At 47.9% G+C, this 18,172-nt stretch overlaps 1 protein-coding gene across 1 annotated transcript; it reads right to left on the reverse strand.

Moving 5' to 3' along the window:
- Window positions 1-761: 761 nt before the first annotated feature.
- On the reverse strand, window positions 762-17,680 carry LOC144114066 (tubulin beta chain-like). Its single transcript, XM_077647526.1, has 4 exons — window positions 17,399-17,680; window positions 3,587-3,786; window positions 2,843-3,279; window positions 762-1,072 (listed from the first exon to the last, which is right to left on the reverse strand). The coding sequence occupies exons 1-4, from the start codon at window positions 17,678-17,680 to the stop codon at window positions 891-893; spliced, it is 1,101 nt and encodes a 366-aa protein (XP_077503652.1). The 3' UTR covers window positions 762-890.
- Window positions 17,681-18,172: the final 492 nt, after the last annotated feature.

Below are 18,172 nucleotides of genomic sequence, written 5' to 3' on the forward strand. Positions count from 1 at the left end.
GAAATTGGTCTTGACCCTACCGCGTGTACGTCACCGCGAACACCCAATAGCCGTTCGAGCACGCTCCGCACAGGTGCTGGTGGAGTGTCTGCACCGTGGTGTAAGAATATTTTCTTACACCATGGTCTACACTCAATCGCGAAAGCGTTCAACAGCTGCGCTGGTCAAACGCATTTATGAGAAAACAACCGTTGAAGCATTTAATCCAACTTTGTTCTGATGGTCCACCGGTACCGGGCGTGGATAGGGGTCACTCTTGGAGAGGGCGGTTGGGGTGGGGGGGGGGGGGGGGAGGTCCGTTTGAACCATGCATTTCTTCGACTTTTTTTTTTGTAAAACTAAATTGAGTTCAGCATGGTTTTCCTGTATAAAATTTCCTCTCGCTTTGAGGATTGGGGGCGAACATCCTCCACCCCCTCCCAATATCAGTGTACGAGCACATGGTGCAACCACCGCGCTTCGTGCCGCACGTCGCGGAGATTTCACCTACGGTTAAATTAATGATCAGCTGCTAAATGTATATAACATGCAACGTCTCCGAGGCTTCTTTAAGCCGTCCTCGTTCGCGTTGGTAGCGCCAGCATACTTGCATTCGTTGTGGCGCTATGGAGCGCTGTCACCATCAGTAGCGCCGCCCTCTTTTTGCCAAGCAACAAGAACAGGAGCTTACACGCCTCCAAGTGATAGAACAGCCTTGCTCTCGCCGTTATTTCCAACTCATGCTGGGACTTTATTGCGAATATATATCGTTTCGTGTTGCGTCAAACCAAACAATTTTTTTTTCTAGTAAAACCAAATGCTCGCCATGGCCAGTAGCCTGGCTTGCCTAATATACATCGTTTATTTTATCGGAACTCTGCAAGCCAAATGGGAATTTCGGTGGCGGTGTCTCAGGCAGTGTCGGCGAGGGCGTCCTCGTCGTCGAACTCTCCCTCGTCGTCGGCTGTGGCCTCCTGGTACTGCTGGTACTCGGACACCAGGTCATTCATGTTGGACTCTGCTTCGGTGAATTCCATTTCGTCCATGCCTTCCTCAGTGTACCAGTGCAAGAAGGCCTTGCGGCGGAACATGGCTGCAAATTAAGACGGGCACCACGAATATTAGTTGTTTTTGTAGGCTTTCACGAATTGCAGCGGAACTTATACAGCTAGTTCAATTCTATCCGTACGAATTATTTCCACCAAGTTACCCAGCTGTTCGGATTTTTGTTTCTGCGCCAACAAGTCCAGCTTTCTCCGGCAAAAATTTTGAAAATTGGAAAATTGTAAGACACTGTTAAGGAAATACTGAACGTAATGGTCCATTATTCTGATATGTAGCAAAATCTTCCTTTTAAAGTGTTTCCAGCGATCGCACCGGAACGCTTTTGAAGATAGCGAAAACGTGAATAGAAAAAAAAACTAAGAGACTGCCTCGGGTGATCTGCGGATATATTGATTGTTTTAGTGAAATCTTGCATTATACGAGAAAACTGCGTTCATGAACGGCTTCCCGCTTAAAAATACTTTTGTCCATAATTCCTGAGTATCCGATTTCAAAAAGCGCCTTTCTCGATCATGAGGATCGGATTGAGCGATGGCGTCCAAAAATAGGCCTGCCTAAACTTGCAACAGAAGTGGAATAATCCAAGTTTTCTTTTGTATGCTGAGCGGCGGCGCGGATTAGCGTGAGGAGGGAGTGCTCACACACGCTCGCCATCTAAAGGGCGTAACTACATCCGACATTTGCTTTTAGTAAAAATCGATTTTCGGCTCTTTATGGGGTATGTAGATGTTTATCCGGCAACAAAATACACATTATGTCGAGAAAATTGGATTTAAAAATTTTCCCGCTTCTCGATTCAAACTCGTGACGTCAAGACAAGCGAAATTCGTGACCACCGCTTAGTGAATAGCGATGTAGACTAGCCTCAGGGATCCACGACAAAAAAAAAAGGAAGAAAACTCTTGAAGCACTGTAGTTTCCTTGCAAAAACGGTCGGTGATGGCGGCATCTGTATTTCATTTTTTGACCTTTACCTGGCTAGGGAAGGGGACGGACCTTTGTCCCCGTTTGGGTTGTCCACTGTTCGGGTTAGAGGTGCGCAGGGTTGAATGGGGGAAGTTCTAGAGATTGTGTAGGGTATCTAGGTCTGAGTAGAGTGACTCTAGGTCTGAGGTAGCTCACTCCCCACGGCACGGGAACAAATGCCCATCTCTTTCCCTTTCGCCTAGCCTTAGTCGTAGAAGCTCCGTTTTTTACTGATAAAAGTGTCTTTCGCAATTAGAACGCTGCTACATTTCCATACAGGCCAACTTGAATTTGTCCTCAGAGTCTCTTTAAAGGTGGCCGCTTCGTTACCTCTTTATGAGTGATTTTTACGGGCACTGCTAAATTTGTAACGTCGGAAACATTACCCCTCCTTGATACACGGTCTGCACTTGGTGAACAGGGAAATGTCGCGCTTGTCATCTGAGATGTTTATTGAACGGGGTCGTTCCTTGCAGCTTGTGGTTTGTCAGTGAACTGCGCGTACAAAAGTTTTGCCGACACTGTTTGTGACGTCATCTTTGTCACAAAAGAACACCGCATCCAACACACCCCTGTTTTGGTTTAGGTTTTCTGCATTTTGCTCTTTGATGATTGTCTTACTCACAGTTCTATTAACAACAGATTGCAACGAACAGAGAGGGCTTTAAGCAATATTACGGGAGCGCCACCTTAAGATTAAAAAAAAATAATAATCCCAAAGTTGCCCTTGAACGATGAAGTAGGCGCTCTATGCAACTGCAGATTGTACGTGTGAACTGCATGCTGTGCTATGAGTAGAATGTAATTCGAGCAATTCTGATAAATGACTGACCAGTGAATTGTTCTGAAATGCGCTTGAACAGCTCCTGAATGGCCGTGCTGTTCCCGATGAACGTCGCAGACATCTTGAGGCCACGGGGTGGGATGTCGCAGACGGCGGTCTTGACGTTGTTCGGGATCCACTCGACAAAGTAGCTCGAGTTCTTGTTCTGGACGTTAAGCATCTGTTCGTCGACCTCCTTCATGCTCATGCGGCCGCGGAAGATGGTGGCTACCGTCAGGTAGCGGCCGTGGCGGGGGTCGCAGGCGGCCATCATGTTCTTGGCGTCGAACATCTGCTGCGTCAGCTCTCGCACGGTCAGCGCCCTGTACTGTTGGCTGCCTCGGGACGTGAGTGGTGCGAAGCCGGGCATGAAGAAGTGCAGACGCGGGAAGGGCACCATGTTGACAGCCAGTTTGCGCAGGTCAGCGTTCAGCTGGCCGGGAAACCTGCGTGTGTATGGTTACTTAAGTTGCTTTAAGACTGTTTTTTTTTGTTGCGTTAAGCACCGCGAACAAAGGCCTGCAGACGCCGCGCCATTCATGTCCCCAATTGTGCTACGAAGTTATACACAACACAAGCTATTCCCTCTTCAGGTGTGGTGAAGTAGTTTGCAGGCCTAAGCGCCTGTGGCCATTGTGGGCATCGGGCCATTCGTCGACGGCAGTGATCGGTGCCACTCACTACAGCTTCGCATATAGAGATGTCGAGTGACAGTAATAGACTACGATCACTGACAAAAGAAAGCTTCGTCACCTGAGGCATGTTGTGACTCCGGACATTGTGACAGAAACCAGGTGGTTGAGGTCCCCGTATGTGGGAGTGGTGAGCTTCAGGGTTCGGAAGCAGATGTCGTATAGCGCCTCGTTGTCAATGCAGTAGGTTTCGTCGGTGTTCTCCACCAGCTGGTGCACGGACAGGGTGGCGTTGTAGGGCTCGACGACGGTGTCGGAGACCTGCAATTTTGAATGCGCTTGAATTCGCACTTTCTGTCGACGTGGTGCAAAGCCTACCACATCTATGCACAAGAAAAATTTTCTCATTTTTAAGCACTGTGATTCTTCGATTTCTCGCTACCATTGTCGAGCATTAAAGGGACAAAAAATTATTTTGGTGGTCAAATTCTAGGGCAGCGATCAGTAGAGGTGGCCTTTGTCAGTATTAATTCGAGTCAAATTCAAAAGCTCTGCGTGAACCCTACACACACCTCCTTCACGCCCCAACGTCATGCAGATGCGGTGGCGCTGATATCAGTAGCGCCTTTGGCACGGCAGGCAAAATAGGTTCCGCCTGCCCGTGCCCACCAGCTGCTGCAGCTGCTGGCGGGACTGCGCAACTGCATCATGCCCGCGCCTCGATATGTTTCTCGCTGATAGATACCGCATTAAGGAATGGGCCACGGTAGTAAAGCGCGAAGTCTGGGCCTCGATCGCCGCTTCCAGGCAATGTACTTCGTAGCTGGGGAGTTGCGTTCATTCTCCTGAACATCAGCATAGTACGCTTATAATTGCTTAAGGGAAAAAAAAACACAAATGTCTGCGCACGTAATTATCACGTCGAGCCGTTTTGGTGTTCACGGGGCGCTGACAGGCTGAATCACCACCAAGGAATGCGGTCTTTTGTTGATAGCAGATAATGTTTAAACATGTGTGGAAGTTATACGATCATATAAAGCCGCGTTCATGGCACTTAATATTCACTTCAGGCCATTTCTTAATATGGCCGACATAATTACTTGGTCTGTGTAGAAAGAAGTCTGCTAAATTGTGTCGTTTTTGCACGGCCACGTTGGCATGTTTCTGTACATGTACTAAAAGCCACGTGCTTTTTCACTGCATCATATGTCATAAGCTGTTTCATGAGGCGGTGCATGATCGCGAAGCTTGTTTGGAAAGAAGCAGCCGCGATCGCATTGCCCGAGTTGATGACGATGATGATGACCTCAGGCTTAATGCCACATACCCACGGCGGGGGATTGGCCAGGGTGCAATGCTGATACAAACGCACTCATGGCCAAGGAGTGGTGTAATTGGATAATTTTGTGACCTAGACTCGAATTTTGATTAAAAATCAAGATTAAAAAAAACGGAAATGAAAGAGCAGGGAATTCTCATTCTAGCAGAGGAATCTACCTGATGCAATTATATATTCGTGAATAAAATCGCACACTGGTTTCAATGCATATCCCTTGGCGCTTGCCCCGAAGGAGAGGAGAATCGGAATAAATAGAGCAAGCCCCCGTCGAGCGAGGGGATCTCTAAGTAAGCTGTACGGCGAGAAGTTAACCGCAAAGAGGAAAAAGTGATCTATGGACTCAATTTCGCCAAAGACTCAGAGAGGGTGGTCAGAAATATCCCTGATCGACATAAGTAGAGATTTAGTCGCGGTATTCTGCTGCGCAGTAGGGTCGTGGACACTTCACATTGCCTTGAACTGCACATCCGCGCACTCCAAGGAAATGCCAGGTGTTGAAAATTCGCTGCAGCAAGGAGAGGCTCATGGCTCAAGTAGTGGAGACGCTGGCTGCAGTCAAGTAGACAGTATTAGGGACGAACGGGACAATAGGTCCACCAAGGGCGGACTTTGCAAAAAAAAATCAACTCTCTCATCAGAAGCAATGCCACAGTGCCCAGGGACCCAGTGAAAGCGTACTTTTGTAATATGTGGTGGAACAAGAAATTGAAGGGAACGGCTCATAGGAGTATCTCTCGATTTTTCGAGCACTATCAAGACGGAAAGGTTGTCTGAAAGTATAACAACCTGAGAGATACTGCAGGGATTCCTTATTAAGGCCAACTCAATGGCCAGAAACTAGGCGACAAAAATAGGGGTATAGTCAGGAGCTTGAAATGAATAACTCTATTCAAGAGCCCTTGAGTAAATGCCAATGGCTGCTTTTTCATTTTTCTCGGAGGCGTCTGTAAAAACAGCAGTATGGTTAGGGAAATTATCCAGACACTCCTTAATAAGCCCATTTAAAACATTTGCAGGCAGATTCTTAGCATTCCTTGGGAAGGTGTCGTCAAAGGGGACTACAGTATCAGCCCGGCGGTGGCTAACTGGTACTACAGAATTTATTGATTCAGAAATTTTTGACAGCAGGGAATTAGTGAACACAACCTGAGGAAGCTTATACCTAGGCCAAAAATTACCAAAGAATAGAGATGGGTTCGTTGTAAATATAGGGTTAGCCAATTCAGGAACAGGCTCCAAAGACATTAAAAACGTCCGCACAGTGAGAAGCTGAGCCGCAAATTTAGATCAGGTATCCGCGCCTCCAAGTACAGCGCAGCGTTAGCAACTGATTTAGGCGGACCTAAGCAAAGGCGCAGAGCGCGTCGCTCCATAACAAACAGGGGTTCAAGCTTGTACCTTGTGCACCCAGAAAAGAGAGCAGAGCCAAATTCAAGTACACATGTCTTATACAGAAAGAGCAAAGTGTCCCGACGAATACCAAATTTTTTGTTGCTGATCCTCTCCAACCGGCCAAGGGCACGCTCACCTTTAAAGCACAATGCTTCTAATCAAGTAGGGCATAAGCATCCGCGCGCGAGCACCTATCACGCTGAATAATGTCCAAGACACACTGTTCATCTTTGGGCAGGTGGGATCGTCAGCTGCGAGATCAGACTTAGAAGTGCAGACGTCTGAAGCATGAGCACCACCGCAAACGCGGCAGCGCGTTGCCGACTTGCAAGATTCGGCACTCTGACCAAAACGCCAGCAGTTCTTACATTGTAATGGACGGGGCTGCAGTGGGTCAACACGGTAGACAATGGGCCAGACTTTGATTTCCAATCGGCAAGAGGAGCCCGCAAAAGTTGCTATAACAGACTCAGTTGGAATACGAGAGCCTCCAGCCTCTGTTGCAGCGGTAAACTGAGAGGATGCCCACACCGGCATCATGGAAGTCCAAGAATTTCTTCTGGCGTAGCGGAGGGATACACACCGCGGATTATTCCTTTTACGCAGGCGAGTTGCTCGGGAATAAACGCTTTCACCGGGAGTGAGGCAAAAGAGGTGCACTGCAGCAAGTCTGCAACACAATCCAAATCAGGTGATTTGCACAGAATTCTTCTTTTGGCAAATGGTCGAACCTCGGAAATCTCAAGATATCGAATGGTCGCTGCCTTCAGCTGCTCCTGGATCATATGAGAGTTTTTGATCTTAATTAAACCATCTCCTACAGGGACCAGAGCCACAGGGATACGCTTGGCAAAAAGAATTTAGGCAAACTGGCGAACCAGGCTACTGGACCTGTGCCCGAGGAAGACATGGCCATGTCCGTAAGCCTAAGAAAAATGAAGCCTACATCCAAAAGGGAAAAAACCTGGCCAAATCCCCCACTCGCGGAACGGCCTCACCAGGAGTTTACAGGATCAGCAGCACCAAGACACGCTTCAGCACCGAGGCCAGATGAAGCGGGAGGCGACATAGAACAGCCGTAGAACAGCGTCGGGTCGTATCAGCACAATGGACACTAAGGGCCGTTGTTGTTGTTGCATTCGTGACATGGCACATACCCACGACGGGGGATTGGCCAGGGTTCAGTGGGGAGACCCCATAGAATAGGGTAAATGGTGCCAAGCTATTTTGCCTTGGGTGAAATTTACGAGTGATTAAAAAGAAAAGAAGGGCCCTTTCTTCTTCTTTACCGAGTTGTTGTTGTTGCTGTTGTTAGCCTATCAAAAGATGGCACATACCCACACTGGGGGATCGGCCAAGAATCGGGTGGCTATTCACCTGAACGCAGTTAACAAAAAGGAAAAGCACGTGGGAGCATAACACCGGTGAATTTTTCGTCATGAACAGAAAAGGGATGAGTGTTTTGATTTTAAAATTTTAAGAATAATAATAAAGAGAGTGATTAAATATTAATGATTTAGTCAAAATGTAATAATTGATAGAAAAGAAAAGGTTGAAACACTTAGCAAGGCAGTCGGTGAGATTCTATCAGGAAATTTTGAACAGCGGTGAAAACAGATCTGTGGCTGAACCCAAATGTGGTGGCGCCAAATGATAGCAAGAGCGGGCTGCTCAAACTAAGGCCAAGATGCTGCAAGGGCTCCTCCAGCAACCTTTTTCTCAGTGAGTTGAATCGGCGACAATACAGCCAAAAATGTTCAATGGATTCTGGCTCACGGCAAAATGCACAAAGGGGAGAGAGCGCCAAACCCGACTTGTGTAAATAGAAATTTAGAGGGGGGATGCGGCGGCGTAGCCTCGTCAGTGATACTTCAAGCTGCCGAGAGCAACAAATTTTCCTGTTCCAATAATATTTAAGGTGCTCATAATCCGCCGATGTTAAAAGTGATGTGTCTTGCGAGATTAAAAACGCACGTCGCCGAAATCTAGATGCTGTAATGTAGGCTGTAGCCGGGATGATTGGCAACACGGGGCCGCTGAGGGAAGCCTTTGCGAGATTATCAGCAATCTCATTTACTGTCACACTGCTGTGGCCGGGAACCCATACTAAATGAACAAGGCTCAAATGCGGAGGAAGTAGGGATAAGAAAGTTGATAAAATGGGACCGTCAACCTGTGCAGCGAGGGACGAACAAAGATAAAGAATCAGTAATTACTGCAACTGCTGTAATAGAGGGGTCTAGCTTGCGTAGAGCAAGTACAACTGCTAGAAACTCTGCTTGAAAAATAGGGGTGAAATCTGGAAGGCGCAGAGAAAAGGACCAGTCTAAATGGGAGCAAAATATTCCCACACCTGCTTTTTCATTGCATTGCGATGCATCAGCGGCTATTGCTATATCGGTTGGTAGGGTCCTCAGATGATCTTCTAGAAGGCCATTTAGAATACTCGGTGGCAAAAGTTTTGCATTTTTTGGGAATATGTCGTCGAAAACAATGTGGATAGTGGGCCCATTCCGAAGCGCAGGAAGGATATCATAAATGTTTACATCTAAAGGCTGAAGTAATCTTTGCACAAACACTACCTGAGGGGAATTGAAACGAGACCAGGGGACACCAAAAAAGGAGGTCGGCTGAGAACAGAAAATGCTTTGGGAACGGTGGAAATGGGATTCATAGATCCTGAGGTAAGTTTGCACAGTTAAAAATTGAAGTCGTGATAAGAGAGACGGAATGCGGGCTTCAAGGTACAGCACATTGATAGCCACACATTTTGGAAGGCCGAGGCACATGCGAAGTGCTTCCCTCTCTAAAAGGACGAGAGGGCGAAGTTTATATGTAGCCGAGCCTGAAAACAACACTGATCCAAATTCTAAAATTGGCCTGACATACATTATGTAGATCATTAATAGCGCATCTCTGCGCATGCCGTACCGGTGATGACATAATCTCCGTAACATGCCCACGGCACGAGCCCCTTTCGCCGCGACATGGTCAATGTGAGGTCGCCAGGTGAGTTTGTTGTCATAAATGACCCCTAGGTATTTTAGGGATTGAACCTGCGGTATTATTTTTAACTGGAAAGTGAGAGAGACCACTACAGGAGTGAATAGAGGGAAAACAAGAGTAGCGCACTTGCCAACATTTAACTTCAGGTGTAATGCGCTCAACCAGTGCTCAAGTGTATTCAAATATGACTGCAACAGACCATACAGAGAATGTATATCCGGCGCAGCAGCAAAAAACGCAATGTCGTCCGCATAGACGTAAGTGCGTACATGGCGGTGGAGAGGAATTGAGCTTAACAGAATATTAAAGAGCACAGGAGAAAGAACAGCTCCTTGCGGTACACCTCGCGTTTGTCTATACCTCTCTGAATGAACACCATTATGGACGCAAAAGAATTCCCTGTTATGAAGAAATGCAGATATCCATGCAACTATATAATCTGGAAATTGAAGAGACTGTAGCCTATGTATCAGGATGGAGTGTTCTACACTGTCGTAAGCTTTGGCGACATCTAACGTAACCAAAGCCGCGACCAGGCGTTGACGACGAGCAAGGAGAATTCTGCTCTCAAGATCAGCATGTACATTCCATATCGAACACCGTGGCCGGAAACCGAGTTGGCACGGGCTGAGTATACTTTTGCGGTCCACAATGGCTGACACCCGAATTAGTAACAACCTCTCTATCAACTTTACCACGTTTGATGTTAAAGAAATTGGCCTAATATTATGCAATTCATAGCCTCCACCCGATTTTTAAGTAAAGGGATCACCTTGGACAGCTTCCACTCAGAAGGTATCCAAGCGTGTTTGAGAGTAGTTTATTAGGTGAATAAGGAGTTGGGAGACTCTGCAAATAGAATCTTGAGCATCTTTGTGGTAACACCATCAGGGCCAGGAGCAGCAGCTGGCAATCTCGGGACAACTTGTGAAAGCTCTGATAGATTTACTTGTGAGTCATTATCATTTGGTACGACTGGTGCAAACAACAATGGTCGCATAGGTAGTAAAGACGAGAACCTCTTTTGCAGGCCTGTGGCTATTAATTCAACCGCCTGGATAGCTTCTACAGGTGACATATCTAATGACTGAAAATTATGAGAGGACATGAGCTGTTTCCTAGACCGTAGAAAACCGAATAGTGCACGTCGGTTGCCCGCCTTTGAAAGATAATCGAAGTGTTCTGAGTCATATTTTTCCTTTGCGCGAGAAACTGTGCGTTTAAAGGTGGCTGCAATAAATTTATAATCACTCCAGTTATTCGGACATTGGTTATGAAGAAGCTTTTTCCATGCTGCCTTCCTCCGCCTGTAATCTCTTGTACAGTCCGCATTCCACCAGTTAGAAGAATTCCCTTTTATTGGCCTCACCAGGAACTCCGACTTTTTACGGCTTTCCTCAATAGCCAGAGATATGCTTGCTGACTGGTGGACCTCGGCGATGTTAGACACTGGAGCAAGGGCAGAGCGCAACGCCGTCTGAAATCTGTCATAATTTACATGTGACCGCAACTGAGAAGACGCCGGAGTAACACGACATATGATATCAAAATGAATAGGTATATGATCACTTGAAGTGCCGCTATCAACTGTCGACCAATTTGTTACGCCAATTCCAGGACTAATGAACGTGAGATCTAAAACAGATTGAGTGTGTGAGCGAAGATAAGTGGCCGATCCTGAATTTAAGCACATCAGGTTGTGATCAGAAACCCAGTCCCAAAGGCGCTTGCCGCACGAATTAGTCATAAAACCCCAAGACACATGGTGAGAATTGAAGTCCCCAGCCACGAGAACTGGGTTTTTACAGTTTACGAGTAAAAAATCCAGAGGTCTAACATCCTGGACTCCATTGGGGAAATAACAATTTGCTATTGAAAATGGAGAGCACCCAGGAAGTACAAAGTCTATTGCCAAAATCTCACAGTCAGGAGACATTTGTTGAAAAGATACCACAGCCCTGTGGCAAAATTTTGAAGAGACTAAAGTTAGTAAACCCCCGCCTCTTGACTGGCGGTCTTGGCGAAATGACCGGTAATTTTTTATATGAAAATGTTTGTCGGTTGAAAGCCACGTTTCTTGCAGAATTATGACATCCGGATTAAGCTGAGTAGAAAGGCAGTGTAAATCTATGGAAGCGGAAAGAATAGAGCGACAGTTCCACTGCAGAACTCGCAACGACGCTATGGTTGCGAAAGTCTAGCAGCAGCAACTGCCTGCTCCAAAATGGTATCCTTGGGTTTAGTGCCAAGCTGCTTCTTCTTTGATTTGGGCTGGGTGCCCTGAGAAGACAACGAATGAGACATGGGGGACCCACTGCGCTTAAGAAGCCGCGCATCAGGCTCCACCATCTCGGAATCATACATTATATCAACATCCCTCGAAGTACCCGAGGTAGGTACAGCGGAAGTGACAGAAGTTTGTTCCTGGGGTTGTGATGCTACTGGAATTTGCGACCGGATAAGAGGAGAGGGAATTGTTGTCGAAAGAGGTGCCAAACTAGCCTGCACGGCATGTGTAATCTGAGCCGCTAGAACATTTGTAAAGCACTCTGACACACTTGCGACAATCTTTTCTACCATTTTAGACATCGAAGCCTCCACAGCAGCCGCAACTGCCTGGGACAGCGTTGAGTCTAGCATGACACCTTGCCGAGCGGTCACACCGGCATAACCTCGTGCACGTTCTTTGACCTCTGAAATAGCGTCACGGCGCGAACAGCGTTTCCTGTCAATTATTTCCAGAATTTGAATTTCCTGAGCTCGAGAGGGACAATTTGAGTAGTTTGCAGAGTGCGCACCACCGCAAAGGCAACACTTCTCATTCTTCTCAGTGCAGGTGCCTGTTGCATGACCATCCCCACAGTTGCAACACCTCAAGTTGGATTTGCAACCGCCAGCGCTATGTCCATAACGCCAGCAGTTGTTACACTGCAGAGGCCGAGATGATAATGGGTCTACCCGAAAAATTAGAGGTCATGCCTTGATTTCAGAGTGGCAGGAAGTGCCGGCAAAGGTAGCAATCACTGATTCAGTGGGCATCCGCACGTTGTTCACATCCCGGCTACAGCGGTGCACAGCAACAACACCTGCAGCCGACAGAAGCACAAGAGTCTCTGCCGGAGACAGGGAAGAGTCTACACCTCGTACAATACCTTTCGTGCACGCCAGATGAGAAGGGATGAAAGAACTTACCCGAAGGGAGGCAAAGAATGAGGAGTTTAGTAAATCTCTTACACAGGAGTGGTCTGGCGATCTGCACAGAATCCCACCGCGTCCCAACTGGCGAACCTCTGAGATTGACTCATAATGAGAAGTCGTCGACTGGAGAGCAGCCCGAACAGCACCAGGGTTGTTCATCCTGATAGCACCACCATCCCTAGGCACCAGCGCGACAGGGATACTGCCGACACCACTGCGCAAAAATGCTTCCAACGGTAGGAGATCAGTTGACAGAGAAGCCGACCAGAGGGAACTCCCCTGGCCGGGAGACTGGGTGGACATGGTCCGGGCTTACTGCCTTACCGCGCAAAGACGCAGAGAGAAAATGCCACAATCAGTCACCCGAAACTTAGCCGATCGTTCCCAGCAGAGCAGAGCCGTCGGGGCAGCGATGAACAGGACGAACGCCACTGGGTCGAACGATGTCCTCCTAAAAGAGCGTGTCGTCGTGTCGTTGTTGTTAGCCTATCAAAAGATGGCACATACCCACACTGGGGGATCGTCGTGTCGTCTTCTTCTTCTTCTTCTTCTTCTCCTCAAGTAATATGGCACATACCCACGTGGGGGGATTGGCCAAGGTATAGGGTAGAATGCCAATGAAGCATTTCAATGCTTCTGTATCTTCTTCCTCGTTTCTTCTTCCTCGTTTCCAGATGCAGCGTGCTTTTGTCTTCGTTTTTGCCATCGCATGACAACGGCCTCCAAAGTATCTCATAAAGCTAGCGCAAATAGATGAGAGATCACGAAGCTGCGTCCAGCACACGTATTTGCAGGCGAGTGGAATTTTTCGGCTTGAGCCCCTGCGTCTTTCAATCAGACTCCTGCGTTGCTAGGAAAATGTTTCGGTTTGGTTTGGTTTGGTTTATGGAGTTTTAACTTTCCAAAGCGACCCAGGCTATGAGGGACGCCGTAGTGGAGCACCCCGGAAATTTCGACCACCTGGGGTTCTTTAACATACACTGACATCGCACAGTACACGGGCCTCTAGAATTTCGCCTCCATCGAAATTCTACCGCCGCCGCGGCCGAGGTCGAACCCACGTCTTTGGTGTTAGCAGCCGAGCGCCATAACCACTGAGCCACCGCGGCGGCTATGCAAACGTTTCATTTAGGGGGTACACTAACAGAAACTGTCGGGTGAAACAATGCAGCGAGATTGAGAGGAGACGCGGAAATTGAAAGTATTTTCGTTATTTATGCATGAGATGTAACCAAATTTGGTACAACTGTGAACTTTTTATGCTAATTTCAGTGCTGTGCTTTATTTTCAGCTGGCTGGTACAGATGTTGGGTTATTATAATTAACACCGTCGTTAAGTCATCGAGTGTGTTATAATTAAGTAGAAAGTGCGCAAATTTTTTATGCCAGCATGTTCACAAAGCCCTGCTTTGTGTGATGACGCTACTGTTCTTTTTTTTTTATGCAAAGTACGTATGCAAACAAAAGTTAAACTCTAGCATGCATATTTACGTGAACACATTTCTTAGAAAAATAACTTCAACATGCTACTGCATGTGTACGCTCAGCTGGTGACCCCAAAGACGCGGGTTCGATCCCAGCCGCCGCGGTCGAATTTCGATGGAGGCGAAATTCTAGAGGTCCGTGTACTGCGCGATGTCAGCGCACGTTAAATAAGCCCAGGGGGTCGAAATTTCTGGAGCCCTTCACTACGGCGTCCCTCATAGCCTGAGTTGCTTTGGGACGTTAAACCTTCATAAACAAAACCATAAATAAATCAACGTCTTAGGATTCATTCGCAGCAAATAGAATCATTCTATTCTTATTCGTTACGAAATTACGAAGGGATGAGTGATGCCAATCGTAGAAAACGTGAAAGCTGAGAAAACCAACCTTAAAGTTTATTCCCTCGTTTGCTTCGTTCACCCTCGTAGCTTTTTCTTTTGGTCAAAGAAATGCGGCACTGCAATCAATGGAACCTCTGATCTTCTGATCATTCCGCTTCCAAGTGATACTAAGATGGTGGTGCACCGTCGTCGGAAACCCGTGGAATTCGCGATGCGCCGAGGCCACCAGAAGGGCGATTCGCTCAATCTTCGACGCCCACACATCAAAAAAGCGTCATTTTCTAAATTTCTACTGCACAAAAAATTGCGATCAGTTTGGCCATTTTAATAAGGTGACAAATCGGCCTCGTTGGTGCATGATCCTGTGGCGAAAAGCAGCGCTTACACGCGACAGAGGAGACTGGAGACACGACGCTGTCCCCACTTGCCTCGCTGCGCGGCACGTGTGTCAAGTGATGGTGAGCGCACGTCTGCTCCGCCGAAACAACGCCAGAGCTTCTCCTCACTGCTATCCCGAAGTGGAATTATTCCGGCTAGTACAGAGCGTCAAAAAGCGGTTATTTTATTCCACGGCTAGCGTAGAAATCAACGGCAGCAACGCTTTCTGTTTGCAACTGATCATATATACAACACACAGTGCCAAACAATATCTCTGAATAGGCCGTACGTGGTCAACGCGAGCCTGTGCACTTCGAGAAATTACGAAGTTCAAAGCATCAACCACTTGGTGATTCGCAGAAACCGACAACGCGCCTACAGGCCTACCGCGAGCCCGCTAGCGACTGCAGTGACACCTTGTTTGTTTGCAAACATGCAGCAGGTCTGCGGGAATACGGTGGCCGCAGCTGGCAAAAGACAGGGTTAACAGGAGAGACATGGGAGAGGCCTTTGCCCTGCACTGGGCCTAGTCAGGCTTATGGTGATGAGGATGGTGAAGCATGTCTATAATTTACAATTTCTATTTAAATCGCTGCTCGCACTGACTCGCAGTCTGCTAGGGCGACAGCTCACCTCGCATTCTTTGCCTTAGCACACTATACTTAGCCGCTCCTACCCCAAAGATGTCAGTGGGCAGCCTGACGCCCACTGCCCATTGGGCATGCTCAGGGGGCGTGGGCGGGATTGCGCAGCCCCGACCTGTTTTCTGTTAGCACGAAAGCAATCCTAGCCAACTCTAACGATTTCGACGATGTCTCACGCGGAGAAAATGAAGCCTCAGCCAGACATAGTAAGGAAATGGGTGTGCATGGCAATGAAGCTCAATTCTGGGGATGGTCCTGCAGGGTAAGGACAGCAACACATGGTATGGCACATGATGGTGTATATTGTGTATGGGGGTTTAACGTCCCAAAGCGACTCAGGCTATGAGGGACGCCGTAGTGAAGGGCTCCGGAGATTTCGACCACCTCGGGTTCTTTAACGTGCACTGGCATCGCACAGTACACGGACCTCTAGAATTTCGCCTCCATCGAAATTCGACCGCCGCGGCCGGGATCGAACCCGCGTCTTTCGGGCCAGCAGCCGAGCGCCATAACCACTTAGCCACCACGGCGGCCCTGATATGGCACATGAAGAATGTCCCAAACATGGTTAGAACGCCCGAAATTTGCCCTTCGAATGACCTTGACCGAATTCGACTGCCGGTGAATCTGGCTGTGCTCAGGTGGAAGACAGGCTTCACCTCGTCTCGAAATGGAATTGGCCCACCTCCAAAAATAAGAGTTGGCCCACCCCCTAAAATTTGAAAATTGACCTACGTTCGGGACCGACATGCGACACCCCCAGAATGGGTTTGGCCCACCCCCAAAATTTGTGAGTCCCACCATGCTTTCGCGCACTATTTCGTGCTTAGCAATGATAAACCGCTAGCCATTTTTTTTTTCGGCACGTCGTTGTGTAAGAGTTGAGGGAAGCTAAGAAGCATCATTTTTAATCGCCGATATCTTCGGTGTTAAAGGGCTGTAGACACCAAAATTTTGCTCGCATGTTTTCTGCTTTCAAATGATGCTTTAGACATTAGAATACATGTATCGCCGCGTTGTTTTCGCCTACGACCGATAATTAATATATAATTGAATTTCTTCTTTCATGCTGTTTCGGTTTCATCAACCGAACGATGGCTGTGACGTGTAGTTGGAGTATCGTGAGGCAGGAAAAAAACGGCAGTATGACTGCTGATACGTCGTTTGTTTTTATTCCAGCTCTTGAAGCAGGCTTGTTTAAGCGTTACAGTGAATTAAAACTACGTGTCAGCGTTTATATTGCAGTTTTTTTCATGCCTCACATGACCTAAAGTCGAACTACATGCCACAACCATCGTTCGGTTGATGAAACCGAAACAGCATGAGGGAAGGAATTCAGTAATCAGTGATTTAGCGGTTGTATGCGAATACCAGACGATGATCCATGCATTATAATGCCTAAAGCATCATATGGAAGAATAAAACGCGCAACTAAATTTACATGTCTGTAGTCTTTTAATGAAGCTAGCTTATAATTTTTTTGCTGTTCGGTGACGAGTGATGGAATAGCGATCGCTCGTGCGCTTTTCCTAACCTCAGTATATACCATTTCATGGTCCCTTTAAGGTCACAGCCGTCGTGCGCTTGCACTCTGCAGCTGTTTTCGCGCCATTCGTTTGGCAGCAGCGGTGGGTGACGTAAAGTCTCGCATCTTCACGAGCGAGTGCGGTGTCGATACCACCGTAGTAGGTAGACATCAAGAAAGCAAGCTCGCTGAGGTCACCACATGCGGACGTGGTGAAGCCTTCATATCTGACGGCAGTTTAATAATAATAATAATAATAATAATAATAATAATAATAATAATAATAATAATAATAATAATAATAATAATAATATTAATAATAATTGGTTTTCTGGGGAAAGGAAATGGCGCAGTATCTGTCTCATATATCGTTGGACACCTGAACCGCGTCGTAAGGGAAGGGATAAAAGAGAGAGTGAAAGAAGAAAGGAAGAGAGAGATGCCGTAGTGGAGGGCTCCGGCATAATTTCGACCACCTGGGGATCTTTAACGTGCACTGACATCGCACAGCACACGGGCGGCTTAGCGTTTTTCCTCCACAAAAGTTTGCGTCTCGCTGGTATTGATGCTGTCCTGGCTTAAGACACGTGCCGGCGGCGCGGAAGCTGTCACGACGAATGCGCACCTTGGGGGAGGGCATGACGCTGAAGGTGTTCATGATGCGGTCCGGGTACTCCTCCCGGATCTTCGAGATGAGCAGCGTGCCCATGCCGGAGCCGGTGCCTCCGCCCAGGGAATGGGCCAGCTGGAAGCCCTGCAGGCTGTCGCAGCTCTCTGCCTCCTTGCGCACCACGTCCAGCACGGAGTCCACCAACTCGGCGCCCTCAGTGTAGTGGCCCTTGGCCCAGTTGTTGCCGGCGCCGCTCTTGCCTGCGAAGGTTACCGCGCATATGTACGCCACCTGCATATCCCCGCGCTGCTGGGAGCCGCTGTTTCGAGCCAATAAGCTTTGACCAAAAAGGTAGCCGCTAAGGCGCTTTGCGCTGAAACCTTTCCTGTTTCTACGCGAATTTTTCTTCAGTCGCTTCGGTCGGTTTTCATGAGGCAGGGGCTAAGCACGAAAAGGAAAGAGTACGGCGTTTGTACCCGTGCCGTGTGGAGTGCGTTCTTCGTTATTCGGGTTATAAGAGCGGAGTAGTTAAATGGGGAGTTGAAAAGACGGTGCGGTGTTGTTAGGGCTGAGGACGTGTCCCTTTCCTGCCTAGCTGCTGCTGCAGAGCCAAACGCCTTTAGCTGCACGGAGTAAATTGGACCACCCAGGGTTCTTTAACATACACTGACATCGCACAGCACATGGGTCTTTTCCATTTCGCATCCACCGAAACGCGGCCGTCGCGGCTGGAATTGAACCTGCGTCCTCGATTCCAACAGCCGATCGCACTAACCACTGAGCCACCAC

The sequence above is a fragment of the Amblyomma americanum genome, chromosome 1, assembly GCF_052857255.1.
Source record: "Amblyomma americanum isolate KBUSLIRL-KWMA chromosome 1, ASM5285725v1, whole genome shotgun sequence".
NCBI classification, from domain to species: Eukaryota; Metazoa; Arthropoda; class Arachnida; order Ixodida; family Ixodidae; genus Amblyomma; species Amblyomma americanum.